The sequence below is a fragment of the Dasypus novemcinctus genome, chromosome 15 (genome assembly GCF_030445035.2).
Source record: "Dasypus novemcinctus isolate mDasNov1 chromosome 15, mDasNov1.1.hap2, whole genome shotgun sequence".
Lineage (NCBI taxonomy): Eukaryota > Metazoa > Chordata > Mammalia > Cingulata > Dasypodidae > Dasypus > Dasypus novemcinctus.
The window spans coordinates 34560301-34583542 of NC_080687.1; the positions used below are offsets into that span (position 1 = coordinate 34560301).

A 23242-nucleotide genomic window follows, 5' to 3' on the forward strand; every position below is an offset into this window, starting at 1 on the left:
GATGCTCACCCACCACTATTATTCAATATTGTGCTAGAAGTTCTAGTTAGAGCAAGTAAGCAAGACAAAGAAATAAACGGCAACCAAACAGGAAAGGAAGAACAGATGAGCTCAACAAAGTGGCAGGATATAAGATTAATATGCAAAAATCAATAGTTTCTATATACTACTGATGAGCAATCTGAGGAGGAAATCAGAAAGAAGTTCCATTTATAATAGTGACTAAAAGCATCAAATATTTAGGAATACACTTAACTAAGGACATAAAGGATCTGTATTCAGAAAACTACAAACACTCATAAAAAAAAATAAGACTTAAATAAGTGGAAGAACATTCTGTATTCATGGACTGGAAGACTAAGTATTGTTAAGTGTCAATTCTACCCAAATCGATTTACAGATTCAATGCAATTCCAATAAAAATGAACAGCATTTTTTGCAGAAATGGAAAATTTATTTGGAAGGGTAAATGGCCTGAAGAGCCAAAAATGACTTTAAAAAGAACAAAATTGGAGGACTCTCACTTCCTGACTTTAAAGCATCTTACTTAGCTACAGTGGTAAAAAACAGCATGGTACTGGCAAAAAAGACCAATTTACCAATGGAACCAAATTGAGAATTCAGAAATAGATTCTAACATCTACGCCGTGATTTTTGATAAGGCTGTCAAGTCCTCCCAGCTGGGCCAAAACAATCTAATCAACAAATGGTGCTGGGAGAACTGTATGACCACATACAGAAGAAAGAGTACTCTGCTATCTCCTACCTTTCACCTTATATAAAAATTAACTCCAAATAGATCAAGGACCTAAATATGAAAATGACAACCATAAAACTCCTGAAAGAAAATGTAGGAAAGCATCTTCAAGATCTTGTGGCAGGCAGTAGTTTCTTAAACCTTATATCCAAACCATGAGAAATAGGAGAAAAAATAGATAAATGGGACTGTCTCATAATTAAACACTTTAGTCTCTAAAAAGAACTTTGTCATAAAGGTGAAAAGGCAGCTCAATGGGAGAAAATATCTGGAAACCACATATCCAATAAGGCTCTAATATCCATGATACATAAAGAGAATCTACAACTCAACAATAAAATGACAAACTACTCTATTCTTAAAATGTGTGAAAGACTTTAATAGACATTTCTCCAAGAAAAAATACAAATGGCAAAAAACACATGAAAAAATGTTCAACATCACTAGCAATTAGGGAAATGCAAATAAAAAATACAGTGAGATATTACTTCATATCTATTAGAATGTTTACTATTAAAATAGTAGGGGAAGCGGATGTGGCTCAACCGATTGGGCTCCAGTCCACCATATGGGAGACCCTGGGCTCACTTCCCAGGGCCTCCTTGTGAAGGCAAGCTGGCCCGTGCCCACTCAGAGCTGATGGCCCATGCCCATGGAGAGCTGGCACAGCAAGATGAGGCGACAAAAGGAGACAAGCAGACACAGAAGAACGCGCAATGAGTGGACACAGAGAGCAGAGAGCAAGCAAGCCGCAAAGGGGCAGGTAAATAAATAAAATAAATCTTAAAAAAAAAAAGTAGGAAAACTACAAATGATGGAAAGTATGGGAAAGACAGGAATACTTATTCACCATTGGTGGGAATGTGCAATGATACAGCTACTATGAAGGACTGTTCGGTAGTTCCTAAGGAAGTTGAATACAGACTTGCCATGTGACCTGGCAATACCGCTGTTAAGTATGTACCCAAAAGAATTAAGAGCAATGACATGAACAGACATCTGCACATCAATGTTCATAGTGGTGCTATTCACAACTGTCAAAGGATGAAACAAATCGGGTGTCTATCAACTGATGAATGAATAAACAAATTGTGGTGTATATACACAATAGAATATTACACAGCTACAAGAAGAAATGAAGTCATGAAGTATACAACAACATGGGTGAACCTGGAGGACATTATGTTGAATGAACCAAGCCAGACACAAAAGGACAAATAGTGTATGATTGCACTTTTATGAACTAAATTTATTGTGTAAATTCATGAAGTTAATAATTAGAACACAGGTTACCAGAAAATAGAATGAGGATAGAGAATGGAAAGCTGTGGGTTAATCTGTGCAGAATTAGTAAAAAGGTTGTTTGTACATCTTTGGAAATGAATGAAAACAGTGAAAGCACATCATAGTGCTTGTAACTAGCAGAGCTATTATTTTGGACATGACAGTGCTTGAAAGAGAAAGTCTAAGGACATGTATATTACTAGAAGGAAAGCTAAAAAAATGTGACATGGAACTGTATAACACATGGTACTATGGCATATAAAAGACTGCGTTTACTATATATATATATATATATATATATATATATATATACACACAAACACACAAATAAACTAGAGAGACAGAAACATAATAGCAGCTATGTATGTAAGGGGAAGCACAGAGATCGAGAGGTGAAGAGTTTTTTGGTCTGTCTACTTTTTATTATTACTATTAAAAATGCACGATGAAAATGCTCTAATAATGATTGAAGTGCTGAATGCAGAACTCTGTGATTATACCAAATACCACTGATTGTACACTTTGGATGGATTTATGCTTTATTAATCTGTATCAATAAAATTGATCTGTTTAAAAAAAAAAAGATAAGTGCCACAAGAGTGATACAAAAGGTATTGGGAGAGTTCGAGGGTATTAAAAGGCTTTATGAAGAAGGAAGTATTTGATCCTGACCTTCCAGACTACAAAGATGTTTAACAGGAATAAAAGGTAACGTGAGGAGGAATTTCAAATCAAGGAAAAGCAAGCACTAGACCAGACGTCCACAAGAAAAGCAGGGTGACTGAAAAACAACAGAGCTGAAGAAACTTAAGTAGAAAGGTTTGTTAACTTCCTCCAATTTCTTTCACCCACTTTTGTATCGTTCTATTCTACACCATTATGCTGAGTTACATATGTACAAAGCCTGGTCCCTTATCTTTATGTTTCAAGTCACAATGAATGCTCACTTTTAAAGAATAAACAAAGGACTCAAAGCATAGATTCTGCAACCAGACACAGAAGTTCAAAAATCAAGTCTGTTTCCTTAGATAAACTATTTAATCCCTTGAAGGTTTAGTTCCTCTTTTGTAAAACGTTGGAATTAAGAAGTTATTTTGTATGATTATCATGAAATTCAAATAACATAACGTTCATTTGGAATGCCAAGGTATTCAAAAAATTAATTATTATATTCATCATTGTACTTTTATATAGAGTAAAAACACATTACATAAGACTAATATAGTAAACAAACATTAGAAAGAACTTTTACCATATTCTATGTCTCACCACGGGCCAAAATAATTTCCAGTTTTATGTTCTATAAAAATGGAGCACCAAAAATCTAATTTTATAACTATTTCTCACTACAGCATGTATCCCTTCTCTAAGGCAGAGATTAGCAAACTATATTTTGTGGGTCAAATCCAACCTGCAACCTAATTTTATTTTTTTTAAAAGCCTTATTGTAAACACACCCATGGCTCTTTTGTTTATAAATTAAGGCTGTTTTCGTACTACAACAGTAGATTTGAATAGTCCACAAAGACTAAAATATTTACTATCTGGACCTTCACAGAAAAAGTTTGCCAACATCCACTATGAGATATTAGTGATGTTGATATTCTGAGCAAATTACTCTGTATCTTTCAGCATTTATTCTACACTGACCACTCACGCAACAATTAGATATCATGGGAAGAAAATAAGAGCATACAATATGGTACCTGCTTTTGGGTAACTTCCGGTAACTAGTCATAGAATAAGAAAACTAGAAAGAAAAAGGACCTTAAAAATAAGAAAATTGTAATTCAGAGGGATTGAACTAGAATTTTAATCATTATAAATTAGCCAATAAGTGTAAAATAATCAAATAACACAGAGGAATATTTTATAGTTTCCAAGTTTTCCCTAAAACTGCTCTTCATTTTCCTGTAATGTATATGTATTGGGGGAGAGATGACATACATCTTCAGTGTGACTTCCCACCTCTAAGCGAACCAATTTTTTTTTTAAAGATTTATTTTATTTCTCTCCCCTTCCTCCCCACCCCTGACCCGGTTGTCTGTTCTCTGTGTCTATTTGCTGCAGCTTCTTCTTCTTCTGCAGCTTCTTCTTCTTCTTCTTCTTCTTCTTCTTCTTCTTCTTCTTCTTCTTCTTCTTCTTCTATCCCCTTGTCAGCGGTACGGGAATCTGTGTTTCTTTTGGTTGCATCATCTTTGTTGATGTCAATTTTCCATGTGGGTGGCGCCATTCTGCTCTCCTTATGGGGTGCACTCCTTGCGCATGGGGCTCCCCTACGCGGGGGACACCCATGTGGCAGGGCATTCCTTGTGCGCATCAGCACTGCACATGGGCCAGCTCCACACGGGTCAAGGAGGCCCAGGGTTTGAACTGCGGACCTCCCATGTGGTAGACGGACGCCCTAACCACTGGGCTAAGTCCACTTCCCTAAGCTAACCAATTTTAACAGCTTAATATACCATTCAAGGCATTTGTCTATGCATCTCTTTATAAACCAGACCACATTAGCAAACATATGAAAAATTCTGAGGATGTTTCTGATTAAAAAGATACATGTCAAAATTCTTATAAAAACCACTTATCAATCTATTCAAACTACCTCTGAACATTAGAGAAGGCTCTAAAATTCCTTTAGCTACACAAACTACCATGAAAGAAGTTACCATAAGCGGTAGTTTGAAGCTCTATGTAGCCCAGAAAAATATGTTCTTAAAGTTAATCCACTCTTCTGGATGTGGACCCATTTAAGTAGGACTTTTTGATGAGGTGAATGCAATTAAGGTGTGACCCACTTCATTTAAGATGGGTCTTAATCCTCTTAATGGCCTTGTAAGAGAATGAAATTCAGACAGAAAGAAAGCCATGGAAGCAAGATGCTGAAAGGAAGGAAACCCTGAAGAAGAGGCAGAGACCAGCAGAGGTTGCCGTGTGCCCTGTTATGTGCAGAAGAGTCTGCAATCACAGGTCATCAAGAAGAAAGCATTTCCTGATGATGCCTTGCTTTGGACATTTTTCTCAGCCTCAAAACCGTAATCTAATAAATTCCCATTATTAAAAAGCCAAGCTACTTCAAAGCATCTGTTTTCAGCAGCCTAGCAAACTAAAACATCACAAATATATGATGATCTAGTATCTTTTATAGCACATGGCCATGAGAAATGAGCAATTATCCGATAGCAGTTTGATATAGTTATTAATTCCAAAAATAGATATTGGATTATGTTTGTACACTGGTCTGTATCTGGACATGATTAAGTTAATGATTAGGACTTTGATTGGGCCACATCAGTAGGGTGTTGAGTCTGCTCCTTGGTGGGTGGGGACTCAAATATAAAAGGCATGGTAAAGGACAGAGGTGGAGCTTTTTGATGCTAGAGTTTTGAGCTGGAGCCCAGGAAGTGAACAGGCAGGACATGAACACAGAGGAATAGAGACAGCTTCTTACACATGGTAAAAGCCCCAAGGGAGAGAGACAAAGCCATTTGCTTGATAGTCTACAGCTGGCCTTGTGAAGTGAGCACAGCAGTTGAGCCTAGAGAAAAACACGGCCCCAGGAAGAGAGGAACACACAGTCTAGAGAGAAGCAAGTCCTGGGAAGAGAGGAACACAGGAAGTCTGAATCCTGGCAGATGTCAGCAGCCGTGTTGCTTCAACGCATGGCAAAAGACTTTGGTGAGGGAAGTAACATATACTTTGTGGCCTGTTAACTGTAAGCTTCTACCCCAAACAAACATCTTTTATAAAAACCAATCAATTCCTGGTATTTTGCATCAGCACCCCTTTGGCTGACTGACATACATCCCAACCTTGTTCTGTGGGTAATGACTTAAAAATATTCAATAACAAATATATCTAGGAGTTTTATAATTAAGTATATTTCTATGAGGAAAATATCAGAAGGCATAGAAAATTTCTGATGACACCAATATACTTAATGAATCATTACAAAAATATGACATTTACCTAAATTATAGGTTATAAACGAAGAGATAAAAATGAGCAATTGAAGTCAATATGCTAGGATGCTTAGAGAGACTCACAAATACAAAACAATAAAGCAGTTTTGAAGAAGAAAGGGAATACGGTTTGCCAGAGAGGCTCATATGCACACGATATAACAGATGTGGTGCTTGAGAAAGGGCAAAGCAGTTGTGACTATACAGATTTTCCTGGTGGGGATAGAAAACACAGATGAAGCCACAGAAGGCTAGGAAAATGCCTAGTTGAGGTTTGGGTAATATTGTGGAGGAACTTAAAGTATTTAACAGTTTTCATTGTTGTGAAAAAGCAAATATCACCAGTTATTTCTACGAAAAGAATTGAAGGGGGTTCAGTGTTTTCGAGACCATGTAAAGACCTTACTCTACACCTTTTTTTTTTTTTTTTTTTTTTTTAATTTATTTAATTTCCCCCCCTCCCCTGGTTGTCTGTTCTTGGTGTCTATTTGCTGCGTCTTGTTTCTTTGTCCGCTTCTGTTGTCGTCAGCGGCACGGGAAGTGTGGGCGGCGCCATTCCTGGGCAGGCTGCACTTTCTTTTCACGCTGGGCGGCTTTCCTCACGGGCACACTCCTTGCGCGTGGGGCTCCCCCACGCGGGGGACACCCTTGCGTGGCGCGGCACTCCTTGCGCGCATCAGCACTGCGCATGGCCAGCTCCACACGGGTCAAGGAGGCCCAGGGTTTGAACCGCGGACCTCCCATATGGTAGACGGACGCCCTAACCACTGGGCCAAAGTCCGTTTCCCCCTTACTCTACACCTTAGGAGCAATCAAAGTGTTTGAAGGAGAGTAACTATGAATAGATTTATTAATATTTATTCCAGGAATTACTTCACGGTACTCAAAGGAAATGGAAATGGGGCAGGCATGACTGAAGATGGGGAAATCAGCTGACAATTGCTGGAAACATGCTGAAAAAGGACATCCACAGCTAGGATGTTAACAATACAGCTGGAAAAAGTAGCTGAACTTGAGAAATAGTTAGGAGTATTAGGGCTTGGTCATTTGTTGGATGTGAAGAATAAAGGAGATGAGCCAAGTATAACAGCCAAATTTCTGACTCTGCAACATGATAGATGTCTTTTAGAGACAGAAGGTTAGAAGAAAAAATATGCTTCATTTTAGACAAGTTAAATTTGATGCCTGTAGACAACCAATTGATGATGTCAAAATGATAAACATTCAGAGGAACAGCCAGGTTAGGATATGTTCATCAGAACATAGACGTTTTCTAAAGTTAAGGGGGGGAAACATCTAAGCGAAGTAATCCAGAATAGAGTAAGAAACAGAAAAGTACAAAATAAAGCTAACAATATGCAAATTATTAATATATAATAATAACTGAAGTTTTGGAAAGAACAAGATCCTAAAGGAGGGAGGCACTGTAAAGGATGAAGAAAACCAGAATTCAACAGTAATTGCATTTCCAAAGAACACTGTTCTTGTCAATTCAGAATATTTCAATTTATAAACTTTTTGAACAACAGATACTTTAGAAAGGCAATCCAACTCTAAGGTTTCTGTGATTCCCTCTACCAGTTAAGTAAAAATAGTACTGTTAATTTCATATGTAATATTTCATATTTAAACTTACTGGCTTCCTTGTTACAGTCTGGAGCTGGTATAAATTTTCTAGCGGTCTGTGTGGCCTATGTCAAATCAGGTAGAATCTGACTTGGTCCTCAGTAAAATACAAAATAGCTTTTAAAAAGAGTAAAATGATAATTTGAATAAAAAGATCTTTCATTCTCTGATAATCAGTGAGTAATTCAATGCTGAGGATATCCAAAAATTAAAATGTACGCTGTCTTTTTTTAAAGATACATGATAACAGTTATATATATGTATATATTTTTAAAAATATTTCTTATTTCTCTCCCCTTCCCTGCCCACCCACCCATCCCCAGCCCCAGTTGTCTGTTCTGTGTCCATTTGCTGTGTGTTCTTCTGTGTCTGCTTGTATTCTTGTCAGCTGCACCAGGAATCTGTGTCTCTTTTTGTTGCGTCATCTTGCTGCATCAGCTCTCCGTGTGTGCAGCGCCACTCCTGGGCAGGCTGCACTTTTTTCGCGCGGCTCTCCTTATGGGGTGTACTCCTAGCACATGGGGCTCCCCTATACAGGGGACACCCCTGTGTGGCACGACACTCCTTGTGCACATCAGTACTGCGCGTGGGCCAACTCACCACATGGGTCAGGAGACTCTGGGTTTGAACCCTGGACCTTCCATGTAGTAGGCAGATGCTTTAGCCATTGAGCCAAATCCACTTCCCAAGAGTTATATTTTTATTCCATATTCAATGTAGAAAAAAGAGGTGCTGCTTTTAGAGGAGGTGACTTAAAGGAACTGTTGGCAATAGTAACTTACATTTTGGATATCAAAGAATAGAACCATTCATGCACACAAATGAAGCATGGACGTTTTTTAAAATCTTGAATAGTAAATACAGCATAAAATATGGACTTCCATTTGGCTAAATGATATTTTAGGAATAAAATTAATACACAAAAATATTTTCTATTTAATGTTCTCTGAATAAAATATCAGACATTACTATGCCAAAGTAAATAATCAACTGTTTTTTAGTGACATAATGGCTAAAACCAAAATCTATATACCTCAAACTGCTTTAAAAACTATAGATCAGGGAAACAGACTTTGGCCCAGTGGTTAGGGCGTCCATCTATCACATGGGAGGTCCGCGGTTCAAGCCCCGGGCCTCCTTGACCCATGTGGAGCTGGCCCATGCGCAGTGCTGATGTGCGCAAGGAGTGCTGTGCCACACAGGGGTGTCCCCTGCGTGGGGGGGCCCCACGCGCAAGGAGTGTGCCTCATAAGGAGAGCCGCCCAGCGCCAAGGAGGGAGCAGCCTGCGGAGGAATGGCGCCGCCCACACTTTCCGTGCTGCTGAGGACAACAGAAGCGGACAAAGAAACAAGACGCAGCAAAAAGACACAGAAAACAGACAACCGGGGGAGTGGAGGGGAATTAAATAAATAAAAATAAATCTTTAAAAAAAAAAAACTATAGATCAATTAATTCTAAAGTTAAATCAGGGGAATAATCAGAAAATTATTTTGTACATCAAAGTGCAAAAGACCACATAAATGGGGGGAGAAATTACTGAGCTATTAAAAGATACCTTATTTGAAAATTACCATTTACATTCAGTTTATTTTTTTCCATGTACTGAGTAGGAAGATACAGGTTTAAAACATCCTTGTTTAAGTAAGCATATAATAGAGTTATCCTTCTAGACTTAGTTTATAGCTTGGATGATATTCTTAATCATACTTAATCACAAAATCATAGAAATTATGTCTACAAATATTAGATTGGGAATTTAGGATGGCCTCTGCCAAAGTTCACAAGGTTCCATCTGCATGTGAAATCACATCCAGGCCACAGAAGAGAGGACCCCTAGGAGCAGCTTTCTCCTGACTACCTGCTGATTCCAAAACACTGGCCAGACATTAGTTGCACACATTGCCAGGATCAAACAGAGGCCAACAGGCAGTGCTTATTTCATGGGGACTTAGAAATTAACTTTAACCAAATTACATTTTGTTCTGAAGTTTCTTTATTTTAACAGAAGTTCCCAATCAGCTCAGAAAAAAAGATATTTGAATAATTAAGCAGTTACCAAACAAAACAGTAAATTGTCCTTCCTTTTCGGTCTCTCAAACAACGTTTTTTTACCCTCTACCCTTGCATTAAGATGAATGATGTAAGAGCAAACATCACAAGTACATCTCTGTTTTCATTCCTTAAAAATCAGGGTCAACATTCTCAATTTTTTTTCTGACTTCTTTCTCATCTACTGTTTAAACTTTTTATTTTGGAATAATTCCAGACTTATGGAAAATTTGCCAAAACAGTACAAAAAAATTTACTGTACATCTTTTATCCAAACTCTCCAACATTTTACCACATCAATTTGCTTTATTGTTTTTCTCTCCTTCTCTGTATACATATATAAAACTCATTTTTTAATAATCAGTCTTAAAATTTGAGAATTACAGACAAGATGCCACTTTACCTCTTAATACCATGGTACAATTATCAAAATCAGAAAATTAAAATCAAGAACTCACTTAAATATATAAAATTAATAACAGTATTATGATCTAATCTACAGACCTTAGTCAATTTTCACCAATTGTTCCACTATCACCTTTTCTACAAAAGAAAAAACAGAAAGAAAAAGGAAATCTAGGATCATATGCTACATTTAACTGTCATGGGTCTTATAAAATTGCTGGGCTTTTCTTTGTGTTTTATGGCTTTGCCATTTTTGAAAAGTTCAAGCCACCTTTTTTTTTTTTTTTAGGAGAATATCCTTCAATTTGGTTTATCTGGTGTTTCCTCATGATTATACTCAGGTTATACAGTTTTGGAAAGAGTATCACAGAAATAATGCTGTATTCTCTTCAGTGCACCATATTAAGAGGCCCATGATGTTGATTTACCCCATTACCAGCGATGTCAACTTTGATCACCTAAGTGGTATCTGTTAGGTTTCTCCATTGTAAATTTACCATTGTTCCTTTTATAATTAATAAATATCTTGGGGGGAAATGTTTTGAAACTATGCTAATATCGGTTTCTCATCAAATTTTTGTCCATTAAATTTTAGCATCCATTGATGATTCTTCCCTAAACAATTAATTTGGTCATTGCCAAATGGTGATTTTTCCAATTTCAGAATAGCTTCTACACTTAGTTAAAAATCTACTGTAAGAAACATCTCTTCTCCCTCACTTATCTATTTATAACAAAAATAGACTTAATGGACTCTACTGCAGTGGCTTACAATCCATTACAAGCATTATTGATTTTGATTGCTGAAGTTTTCCTAGATTTTGCTACTGGGAGCCCCTTCAGGTTGGCTCCTGTGCCTTTTTGATGTGTCAACATTTTTGGGCACTTGCTTACTTTCTTACACAAGATGTTTCAGGCTCATCTGTACTTTCCCTGGAATTAACCATTTGTACAAAGAGTACTGTTTCCATTTTCTAGAAATGGTATATAGAAAATAAAATCTGGGTGTTTGATGTGCTCATTGCTATGGACCATAAATGCTCCTAGGACCTCTCAGCAGGTAGGGGTTCTCAAATGAGGGCAATTTGCCCCCAGAAGAAAATATGACAATGTCTAGAGATATCTTGTTGTCACAACTCAGGAAATGAAACTGGCAACTAGTGGGGTAGAAGAGAAGGATGCTGATAAACATCCACCAGCACACAGGATAACACCCCCACAAGAATTACCTGCCCGCAAATGACAATTGGGCCAAAGTTGAGAAACCCTAAATTAGAGAACATGTTATGTCTATACATATATACAACACATTTATATATTTACATATGTATGTTAAAGAAAACCATGGTTTCTCAACAATACCAGTCCAACACCATTGGGTTCATTCCACCATTAAATATTTATTTCCACATCTCCCTTCTATGACATTGAGAAACTTGGCTCCTCTTATACACAATACATGTATTTATTTCCTCAGTTTTAGAATACACAAAGTAATTTCAGAATTGCTAACCCTTAAACTATGAAAAAACGAAGTCTACTAACTTGAGTTAAATATCTATTTATAGTTATTTTGTCCTTACTCTGTGGCTACAGAGTCAAATACTGTGTTAAAAGTTACCTGGGTTCTTTTTCTCTCTTTCAGCATGGCTGCATCATTTTTTTTTTTTTTAAAGATTTATTTATTTATTTAATTTCCCCCCCTCCCCTGGTTGTCTGTTCTTGGTGTCTATCTGCTGCGTCTTGTTTCTTTGTCCGCTTCTGTTGTCGTCAGCGGCACGGGAAGTGTGGGCGGCGCCATTCCTGGGCAGGCTGCTCTTTCTTTTCACGCTGGGCGGCTTTCCTCACGGGCGCACTCCTTGCGCGTGGGGCTCCCCCACGCGGGGGACACCCTTGCGTGGCACGGCACTCCTTGCGCGCATCAGCACTGCGCATGGGCCAGCTCCACACGGGTCAAGGAGGCCCGGGGTTTGAACAGCGGACCTCCCATATGGTAGACGGACGCCCTAACCACTGGGCCAAAGTCCGTTTCCTGCATCATTTATTTAAAATACAGTCCTGTTCATTTTTATTTATACTCTCCTTTTCCCCCCAAAACCTTGGTGGAATGAATATTTATAAACATTTGCATGGATGTGAAAGTCATAACTACATAAAAATGTATAATCAAAGATGTCTTTCCCCCTTGTTCCTTCTACCTTGTTTCCCAATTCCCAATTCTTTCTACCATATACCCAATCTACCACCTCGGGAAGGTAATCTTATTATCTGTACTCTTTTCCATGTGACTGTGTGTTCAGAAATGAACAAATACATGTATATTTCATTTCCCTTAGTTGTCCACCAATATCTCTTCTCCTTCCTTTAATAAGAGATAGAGTATTTTTCAGCTTGGGATATGGCCACCCAAAAATATTTCTCATTTTCCCTTGCAACTAGATGTGACCATGTAACTAAGTAAATATCACAGAATGGGAACAGAAATAAAGGGTGTCCTTTCTAGGTTTTGCCTTAAAAAAAAAAAAAAAAAAAAAAAAGCCATGAACGCCACTGCTGAGACTTGACAATGGGCATGAAAGCAGCCACTTTGAACCTAAATTGAAAATCACCTGCTTTGAATGCAAGAGTTACCCTATCAGCCCTTCACAACCTGAAAAGTTAAATATGAAATTAAACTCTATCTGCTAAGTCACTATATTTTTTGTTCTCTCTCTCCCTCCCCCACTCTCTTTTAAACAACTACTTAGATTATAGCCTAGGAAGGAAGGTCGTCTGGGGTCCTCTAGGGACATTCCAGGACTTTTAAACAATAATGAAATAGGAAAGAAGAGAGCATGAGAGAAAGATTGATGTAAATGAGACTATTGCTGATTTGTAGGTCATTCGAAGGGGAAAAAAAAGCCACTAAAGAATTTTAAGTAGAGAAATAATGATTGGGTTTGTACTTTACAAATATTATTCTGCCTACACTGAAGAATAGACTGGTGCAGGTAAAAAGTATTTACCAAGAAACCATTTAGGAAGCTACTACACTGGTTCATGATATAGATAGTGGTAGCATGGGACAGCAGAGTCAAAAAAAAGGAGAATCAAAAATTATTTTGATGGGGAAGCAGACGAGGCTCAACTGATAGATTATCTATCTACCATATGGAGGGCCCAGGGTTCGATCCCTAGGACTTCCTGACCCATGTGGTAAGCTGGTCCACACGCAGTGCTGCCACACACAAGGAGTGCCATGCCACGCAGGGGTGCCCCTGCGTAGGGGTGCCCCACGTGCAAGGAGTACGCCCTGTAAGGAGAGCCACCTGATGTGAAAAAAGCGCAGCCCGCCCAGGAGTGGCACCGCACACACACAGAGAGCTGATGCAGCAAGGTGACGCAACAACAACAAAAAAGAGACGCAGTTTCCCAGTGCTGCCAGATAACGCAAGCGGACACAGAACGCACAGCGAATAGACACAGAGGGCAGACAACAGGGGGGAAGTGGAGAGAAATAAATAAATCTTAAAAAATATATATACATATATATATAATTATTTAGATGAAGGGTACAGAAGCAGCTTCCTCAGAATGACTTTAGAGACCACTTTCCTAGACCCCAGTGCTTACCCTTCCACAAGTACTTTAGGGACCCTGCATCCATCACCAGCAGTACAAGCTTCTCTGTCATCACCCCTTGTTCTCTAAACCTCAGCTAAACCCATCAACCCTAAATATCTCTTCCCTGTTTTCTAAGCTATTCCTCAGTACCTTCCGAGGTTGCTACTCTGTGATTAGTCAGGTCTACAACAGCATCTTCTTGAAACATTTCATCTACTCTCACTTTACCTAAAATCCTTAATGTCCTCAAGGATCTCACCTATCCAGTAATCCTCACATACCTTCTTGCAATCCATTGCCACTTGCAGAACATTACTTCCTCTAATCCTTGAAGAAAACTTCTCCTTTGAGGCTTATTTTATCTGGCTATAAAATCTTCTCCAATATCTTGCCACAACCTAATATTTACTAAAGAATTCATGTTACCTAGCTCACAATCTTTCTTCTCAACTCATGTCATTATTCTTGGTGATTTAAACAACTATGTGAACCTCATTTCAACTTATTCTACTTTAGCCATCTTGTTCCAAAGTCATACCATGAAATCTTATCAGTGAATTGTACCACCTTCAAAATCACCAATTAAAAAACACTGCTTTTTCAACTGAAATCCCCCATCCTTCTAGCTCACTTGCTCAAGTGCCTTCACTAGATCAATAATGAAACCTTCTCTCTTGAATGTGGGATATTTTATAAGGCAATTGTCCTGGACTCTCCTAAAAAGTTAATGATATAAAGAACAAAATAGGTTAAAAAAAATGAAGAGATATTACCAAAGGCAATATGTAAACCTTGAATGGGTCATGGATAAAGGAAAAAAGAGCTAATAAAGACACTTTTGGGGACCAATGGAGAAACTTGAATATAAACAATATATTAGAAGATATGATATTATTGTTAATTTTCTCTGGCATGATATCATTGTTGTTTTGTGGGAACATAACCTTACCTTCAAAGATACAAGCTGAAGTAGAATACTTTATAGTTTGTACAACTTTCTTGCAAATGAATAAAAAAAAACAAAACAGAAGGCGGAGAAAGGAGAGAGGAAGGAAAAGAAGAGTAAGGAAGAAGTGAAAGGTAGAAAGTGAGAGATGGAGAGGGAAGAAAGCAGAAGTAGAAAAATGTAACAATTGTTTAAACTAGGTGAAGAATATACAAGTGTGCACTGTCTTATTCATTCAAATCAGTTTAGTTTTGAAAATCCGTAGAACATAAAAGTTTGGGGGTAATCTATCAGGAAAAATAAACCCTCTTTGATAACCCCTTTGAGCTAAAAATCAAAAAGTATTTAAACTGCAAGGTGGTTTAACTAATATAAAAGTGCACTATATACATTATTATGCAAATTGCTTTTCTCCTTTAATAATACAATGCCTTCAGGTCATAGCTGCATAAGATTTCATAGTATAGATGTACTGTAACTTATTCAATCATTCATCCATTTTGTAGATACTATGGTTGGTCAGAAAATTTGACTACTACAAACAATGATGCTGTAAATACCTTGTGAACATCTCTTTTATCTCTATAGGACAGATTCCCAAAAGTTGGGCAAATAGACCAAAGGGAATATTATTTTAACATCTAATACCATATTACTTTTCCAAAACACTATAGCAAGTAGAACTCCAAATATGGATGAGTGTGTCCATCCCTTTTATTTCACCACAGAGTAAGTTACTAGTCTTTTAAAAATTGTTGCAAATCTGGGGAGTTGCTTGAAGTAGGCACAAAGTGATTCCTAACAGAATGCAAAAGCAGCACTCATACTACTTTCAAAGGACCAAAAGAGAGAGACCAAAGACACCCTCTCCCATGCCTTTGAATTTCCACAGTATTTTTTCAACCCACTATTTTCAGCACCTACAGAGTTGTATTAAATTTATCTCCTTCCGTGCTTTTAAATACCAAGTATACTAGAAACTTCTTGAAATCAGGGATAATATCATTCACTCATTTATTCAACTAATATTTACTAAACATCAACTACTAATAAACAAATAAGATTAAATATTATCACTGCCCTCATCCCTAATATTCTGATGGGATAGACCAATATTTAGCAATTAATTACACAATCAATATTTTAATTATAGCTATGGCAAATGCTCTGAAGAAGCAATAGAACAGATTACAATGAAAGCATATAACTACCCCCATCCTCCCCACACACACATAGTAATAGGAATGGCTTCAAATAGGCCCTCAATATTGTTTATCTATGGTTTAATAAATTTCACACATCACCAATTGTTAATATGAGATATGATATATGACTTTTAAATAATTGGTTTTATAATTGTGATGACAGAGAAAAGAGGGAGCTACAAGTTATTGGACTCCATGAGCCACCAATTTCTAAGGCAGGTAAGATTACTCCACTTTTAAATGTGGAATCAGATTCGGAGAGACAAATAACTTGACAGAAATTCCACAGTTAATAAATGGTGGCAGGACAGGAACTCAGGTTGGTCTAGTTCCTTTCTACTAAATCACAGTGACTCAAAGGCAAAAATTTCAGACCAATCCTGGAAAAATCTATTTTTACAATAAAACAGATTTTTTCTAGATGTGATTTATATAATGTCAAGAGAATAAGCGCAAGCTTACTTTATATTTACATCACTTAAAGACAAAGTAACCTAACTGGTAAATTATAAGTAAATTAGTAAAAAACATGTTCATTTGAGTATAAAAGATTAAAGTGTACTCTATAAATACAAAAGAATATTCCTTTCAGAAGCCAGACAGAAGATAAGAATAACTATTATTTGAGATCAATACCAACCTTATATTGTAACAAAACTGCCCATATGCCACTGTTAAATTATATAAATTTAATAGATGTGATTTAACAAAGTCTTAACTATCTAAACTCTATGAATTTACATTTAAACTTATTAGAATAAAAACGACGTTAACCAGAATCTAGTTAATTTACAATCACAATAAAAGGAAAGAATGGGAGAGAAAAACAAAAACAAAAAACATTAGAATACTATTAAAAATATTTTTAAATCCTCCAGGAATAATTTTCCAAGTAAATTATTTGTGTCTATATATGTATAACTATATTCATAAGCATAAACATCCAAATTTCCAAGTGTTCCAAATGAACTGAAGGAATTTCTGACCAATACTGTTTCAGTAGAAAAACAGACGTATGAAGGCCTTCTTAAACAACATGCAGAGAAAATATATATATTTGCCACTTAAAATGGTAGAACATAACAGTGTTATAAATCAGTAAGAACAATTAAGGCTAAAAATGAAATAAGAGAATGAGCTAAATTCTTTTATAATGAATGTAAAGTGGAAACTTCGATATTTTATATGCATTTGATATTGATGCTACTGACTTCTTTATTTCATTTAGGTTCACTTCCAAGCTTATTTTCCTTTCATTTATAGAAGTCAACCACTAGCATGTGAGATTAGATATAATCACTGTCACTTTTTGGTTAACAAATGAAGAGAAGAAGAAAGAGGGTGATACTAAAAAGGGAAGGAGGAAAGAAATTTGTCCTGATCTACAAGGAAAAAAGCTAACAGAAAAAATATGAGCAAAAGTGGGTATTGCATGTATTAATTGTCATAGGAAGAAATTGAGCAGAGAAAGGTAAATATGCCAAAAAAAAAGTTACTAAAATGTAAAACTGCTTAACTTTTGTAAAATTGCTAAATTGTACTGGGCAGCTACTGTATAGATATATGAATTGTTCACTCCATTTGGTCAAAGGGCAATGTAAGGGCATGACATGCAAGCCATGCTCCACTTGCTAAACTGGGATCCCTGTCTCAGGACTGGATGTCCCCAGAAAACAGAGCACTTTTTCTAATTCACAAAGTTGTAATCCACTTACCAAGCCTTACAAACAAAAAGTTGTATCCACTTTGAGGGAAACCTTTAGGAATTTGCATAAAAGCCTCAGTTCTCCAAGGCCTGTGCAGAGCACCACTGTTCTACTCCTTCAGTCTCCAAAATCTAGCTTCCCAGTCCCATTAAATTTAGTGAGGTTTGAGAAAAAGAGCAAAATTGAACAGCCAGGCTTTCAATTGTTCTTAGGCCCAATATTCATTCATAATTCAAAGTGAAGTTATATTTTATACTTTTACATTTTAAATTTGAAATGAAAGTCCATTATTCTGAAGTTGATGATAATGTATGATGGCTACAATAAAGTTATCTTTTCATTACTAATGAAAAATTGCTAATGAAATTCAGAATGTCATTTCTTCTGTAAAGGGAATATAGTTCTCCTTTAATTGACTGATTCTCACAGTTATCACTATATACCCTAAAGGTTTGTAGAATCAAACTTTGTTACTCATTAGAACTATCATATATGTACATGAAGTAATAAAATTCCATTTTATAGAAAATATTATATAATCTGTTTTAATTCATAGAAGCAAACAACTATTTCCCTTATCTCCAAATTAGTGAAAGTAGGTCACTGTGTTTTATATCTCTACACAGTTTCAAATTTCAAACTCCAAAGAGCAAAAAACAAACAAACAAACAAACAAAAAACCCAAAACACTAATATAGCAAATTTGCTATCAAACTGCATGGCCAATGAGTCTTTATTATGAAGTTTCTTCACTTTACAAAACTTACAAAATAATAAATGCTCATCTATGAAAGATCATAAATCATAAGTTTAAATAACTTGTATTTACAAAGTACAGGATTGTTAAAGAAAATGAAATAGCTACAACTCAATTAGCATTTCAGTTTAATTAATTTGAGCTTTTCTTATTTGCATTTTTAAAACATAGAAAATATTCCACAGAGTTGTCGAATTAGCAAATTTTCAAACTATTTTTTAGGAAAGGATAACATATATAACAACATAACTTCTACTGTTTTTTACCTCGAATAACATAATTATCTAGTGCATCTTCCATTCTCTTCAGAGCTTCAGTTCTATCAGAACCATATGTGATTAGCTAAAAGCAAATAAATAAATGGGTTAAATGATGCATTCTAGTAAATATTAAAATATTTCATAACAGATTTCCCAATACATCATTAGGAATTTCAAAGTGGTTCAGTTTTTAATAAAATGTATGCCAAGATTTTTAAAAGTATTAGATTCAAGCCATTTCAGACTTTTCTCCCACATTTTATTATGAGTCAAGAGCTATGTGAGATAAACAAAATGTTTAAAAAAACAAACAAACAAACAAACAAAAAACAAGCACAGGAAAAATTTTAAAATGAAACCAACCAAAATGTGAACATTTGGGATCCTGAGGGATTACACAAAATTTTTATTTTCTCTCCCTATTTTTCTGTGGTTTTCAAATTTGATACCTAAATAGCTAACACTTTTATAACTGACAAGAAAGTAGTCTTTTTTTTTTAAAACTTTCAGTCAAAAGCTTATCTTAATCATTTACAGTTTTACACAGGACATAGTACAGAAGCAAGGGTACTTGCATTTGAAAAAACATAATGATCTTACTGTTCTATATGATTTTGTGCCTATTTAGAGTCATCTTATAATACATTAGCAATACAATAAATTCTTTATAAAAGATTTTTCTCGTTGTTACATTAGTCAATTTGTAACTTCCAAATATTTTAGTAAATTTTATTAGCCCTGTAGTATCAAGCCACTTTAAAAATTAATTTACAAAGACAGATACAGGACACTATATATCCTGCCATAACCTACCAAATGGAGTGGGAGAGAGTGTAAACTACAATGTCAACTATAATCCATGCTGAGTGGCAATGCTCCAAAATATGTTCATCAATTGCAAAGAATGTACCACACTAATGAAAGAAATTGTTAATGTGGGAAAAGTGGGACATGTGAGGAGTGGGGCATATGGAATCACCCATTTTTTTAATGTAACATTTCATGTAATCTATGCATCTTTTAAAAATAAATAAAAAATAAGTTAAAAGAAATTAATTTGTAAGCCATTCTTCTGAACAAAAATGTGGTCACCTAAAACTGTAATAATAGCTTTTTAAAGAATCTATAATATTTTATGCATTTTTTATTTTAAATTAAATATTCTCTTTAAAAACCTTATATTCATTTTACTATTTAGTGTAAAAATTTAACTGAAAATAAAAAAATATTTATTCACTGTCATTACAACTACATAAAAAAAGTGTATTTGAGAAAACACCCTGAGAAATAGTTTTTAGCAAAGAAATCATTCCCCTACTACAGATCTAAAATTTCAGAGAACACAGATTTTCTAAATAAAATTCCTAGTTTACTTATTACAGTCAGTACTTTGCATTTTATAAGACTAAAAGATTTTTAAAGACATAAAAATGTAAGCACAGTTGTTTATTTATTCTGGATAGTCAAACAGCTGAAAGCGGGCAAAAAGACATCTTACATAAAATTTAATTATGTAAAATCTTAGTCATTAGTAGGAATTGAAGCAAAAAGATAAAAAAGTATTTTAACAAACATGGCCTTTCTATCTGCCCACCTCCTCGATATCACCTTCCATTCACACTGCCATCTCATGCAATTTTCAAGACTAGCCAAAAAAGCAGCTTAATTTCCTCTCGTTACAAAGTGTTGAGTTAGTCTCACTGGTTGGATGTTTGTTGCTGTTTGTAAATTTGGTGGTGGTAGTTTGGTTTGACTGTGGAGAAAGTATTGCCAACAAACATGATGCTGAAATTTCTCTTTTAAAAGTAGAAAATCTGTTCTGCTCTCACCTTTCCATCAGTGCATAATTATTTATTTAATTATAGTATATGATTCAGATAAAGGCTTGTTTTCAGACTTTTTAATTAAAAATGCATTGTCTTTTCAGAAGAAAAATGAAACAAAAAGTCAAACTAACTTTTGAAATCATTGGATCATAATAAATGCTAATATCACTTCCTGGTTGTATGCCACTGTCAACCCGAACCTGGAAGAAAGGACAGAAAACAAAATGAAAGTAACTTCATATTGTGCAGATTTTTTTTTAAACATCAAACTTAATTTTCATGGAAAAACAGATCAAAAAGTTCATTCTCAAGTAATATTTAGACTTCTGGAAAATATAAAAATAATCTAAAAATACATAAATGCCAAATTATTTCAATCCATTTATATGCAGTACAACATACATCTTTTGTTCTTAAACTAAATGAAAGAACTAAGAAACAAACAAAAATATATATTTTTTACATCATTATCCTGGGATGTGTTTATAGCTATTAGATGGTGTCTTCCAACTGAAGTATGGCATGAGTGATGCCCATTCTAATCACATTCCCACTGCACCCTTCTGAGAGCTCCAATTAGGACCCCAGTCAAGCACATGCAGCAAAACTTGGGAGCTCTGTTCATCAGCTCCATAGGAACACTGCTCCTGTGACTTTCATGTCTGTAACACTTTCCTTTTTTGCCTCATCCTCTCAACTGTAAAACACTTTTTTTCCCCTGTTACTGTTAGTCCCCTGAGGCTTTGATGTTTACCCAGCTTTTTCCATGCCTTTGCTTTATAAGGACACAGCCCCAATTAGAGTTCTCGTTTTGCAATTTTCATGGGGGGAAAAATAGCACAAGTTCAAAATATTCTTTTGAAGAACCTGATTGCTGTTAACCAGCCAACAAGTTAGTTAGTATATCGCTGATTCTTATTTTCATCTCTCAGTTTGATATCAGCAGTAAGGCACAGAGGTTAGCCATGTAAAACTTTTTAAATGAGCAGTTGCTGAGGATGAAATATTTATTAAATTATTGCTACTAAGCTCTGGAATCTGAAGTATTTAAAAGCTAATCAAAATACTTAAGATAGCCAGGCATATCCTAGGTATCTTGAGGATAGAGGAATTTAATGGAAGCTGCCTGAACAGCAGGACTTTGATGCCCAACATTGTAAAGGGGTGGGAAGAGAAGAGCAGAAGCTCACATAGCTCCTCACCTGTGGGAAGGAATCATCCTAATAAACAGCAGCTCATCTGTCTGCAGCAAGGCAGAAAAAGGTCAACACAGCGGCTGTTAGGCCTTTAATATTTTAATTTAGGCAATTATCAAGAGACCACGTGTAGAACCTCTTGTCTAGGCTATCCACACGAGAGTATGATGATGGCTTTATTATGCGGTGCCATCAAAAGATTACCTATGGTTTCACTCTCTTATAAAAACCATACTATGATTACTTTTGTAAAAGTTTTAAAAGTTGATGTTATAACTTATCTAGGGTGCTTTTATTTCTGTATTTGCAAACATATGTAAAATTATGGATATTTGAATTCATATTCACATTCATGTATAAAAATGTTAATTTTAAATGAAGCAGTTCAGCATCCTAACAAAATGCATTTGGCACAGGACATAAACAGAAGTTCTATGAAATTCACAATGTTTACAAAAATTGAAAAAAACTTAGTAGGATAGCCTTGAAAGCAATGAAATCACAATCTACCTTCTCCTAACATTTAATTTTCCCCAAAATGACAAATGACAATCAGGTTACACAACACAAAAGATATCCTGAATGTTCATTTTCATTTTATGTTCATTTCATGTTCATTTTAGCAGTAAAAAGTTAAAGGGTTAATTTTACTACCATGGAATTTACTACCACGGAAACATACCAAGGCATGTTTACAAAAGATCTTTAAAATTGGGACTCGTACAAGCACTGCAACTTTTGACTTTAAACATGTTCTATTAGTTGTTCAACAAACTGATACAAAACTAGTGTAGAACTTTGAATTTTCAACCCATTTATAAAATTACATAGACTTGAAAGAATATTAATTACACTCTCCTACTCTCCTTTAGTTCATAATTTAAAATTTTATTTACCCAAATAGCATCATACTAAAAGTTAAGTTTCCTAGGGCTCCCAGATATAACAATGTCTTTGCTATTTACGATAATTATGATCAGAAAAGATATTCCATTTTAATTAATTTAAATATATATATGAACATCAAGACGTACTAAATATAATCTATAAATATCTTTGTATAAGCAAATCAACATCTGCAATTTTAAAATGTAACAAAGAATGAAAATGCCAACTCAAAATTTACTGCTTAGGCAGCTTTTTCTAAATAATAATCAGTTGTGTTTTTATTTCTAACAATCAAAGGTCAAATCAAGTTTCCATTTCTCCAAGGAAACAAAGGCTATACAAGGTTGTATTAGAAGCTTTAAGAATATTAAGTCAAATGAAATTGTTATCAAATTTCTGAGCAGAACAAAAGTGCAGTCTGAAGATAATACTTTACAAATATGGTGATCAAAGATCAAAAAGAAAAATCATCAGTGCCATATAAATTTTCTGCTTTAAAGCACGTGAAAAAGTACAACACAAAAGTTCACTCTTAGTATGTATTCTTGTGAACAAAAACAGGTAAGAATAAAAAATGGTTTCCTCAGTTTTAATAAGGCAAATAGAAAACAATAGCAAAAACACTCAACCACTTCTGTATAAGATTCTCAAACCATTGCACAGAAACCTCCAGCATAATTAAAATTTCTTTCTTCAGTACCACAGTGGACCCTGTGAAACTATCAGACATCTCCCACCCTTCATTCTCAATTCACCTCATCCCCTAAGCACAAC

The 23242-nt window shown here is 35.4% G+C and overlaps 1 protein-coding gene across 5 annotated transcripts in view; it reads right to left on the reverse strand.

Moving 5' to 3' along the window:
• PCCA (propionyl-CoA carboxylase subunit alpha) overlaps nucleotides 1-23242 on the reverse strand; it is a 537919-nt gene that overhangs the window by 239291 nt on the left and 275386 nt on the right. For all 5 annotated transcript variants that reach the window (XM_058276458.2, XM_058276457.1, XM_004458407.4 and 2 more), the window contains 2 exons: nucleotides 20516-20584; nucleotides 18565-18640 (listed from right to left, as the gene is read on the reverse strand). In XM_058276458.2, coding sequence (XP_058132441.1) covers nucleotides 18565-18640; nucleotides 20516-20584 — 145 coding nt within the window. The remainder of the gene's footprint in view (nucleotides 1-18564; nucleotides 18641-20515; nucleotides 20585-23242) is intronic.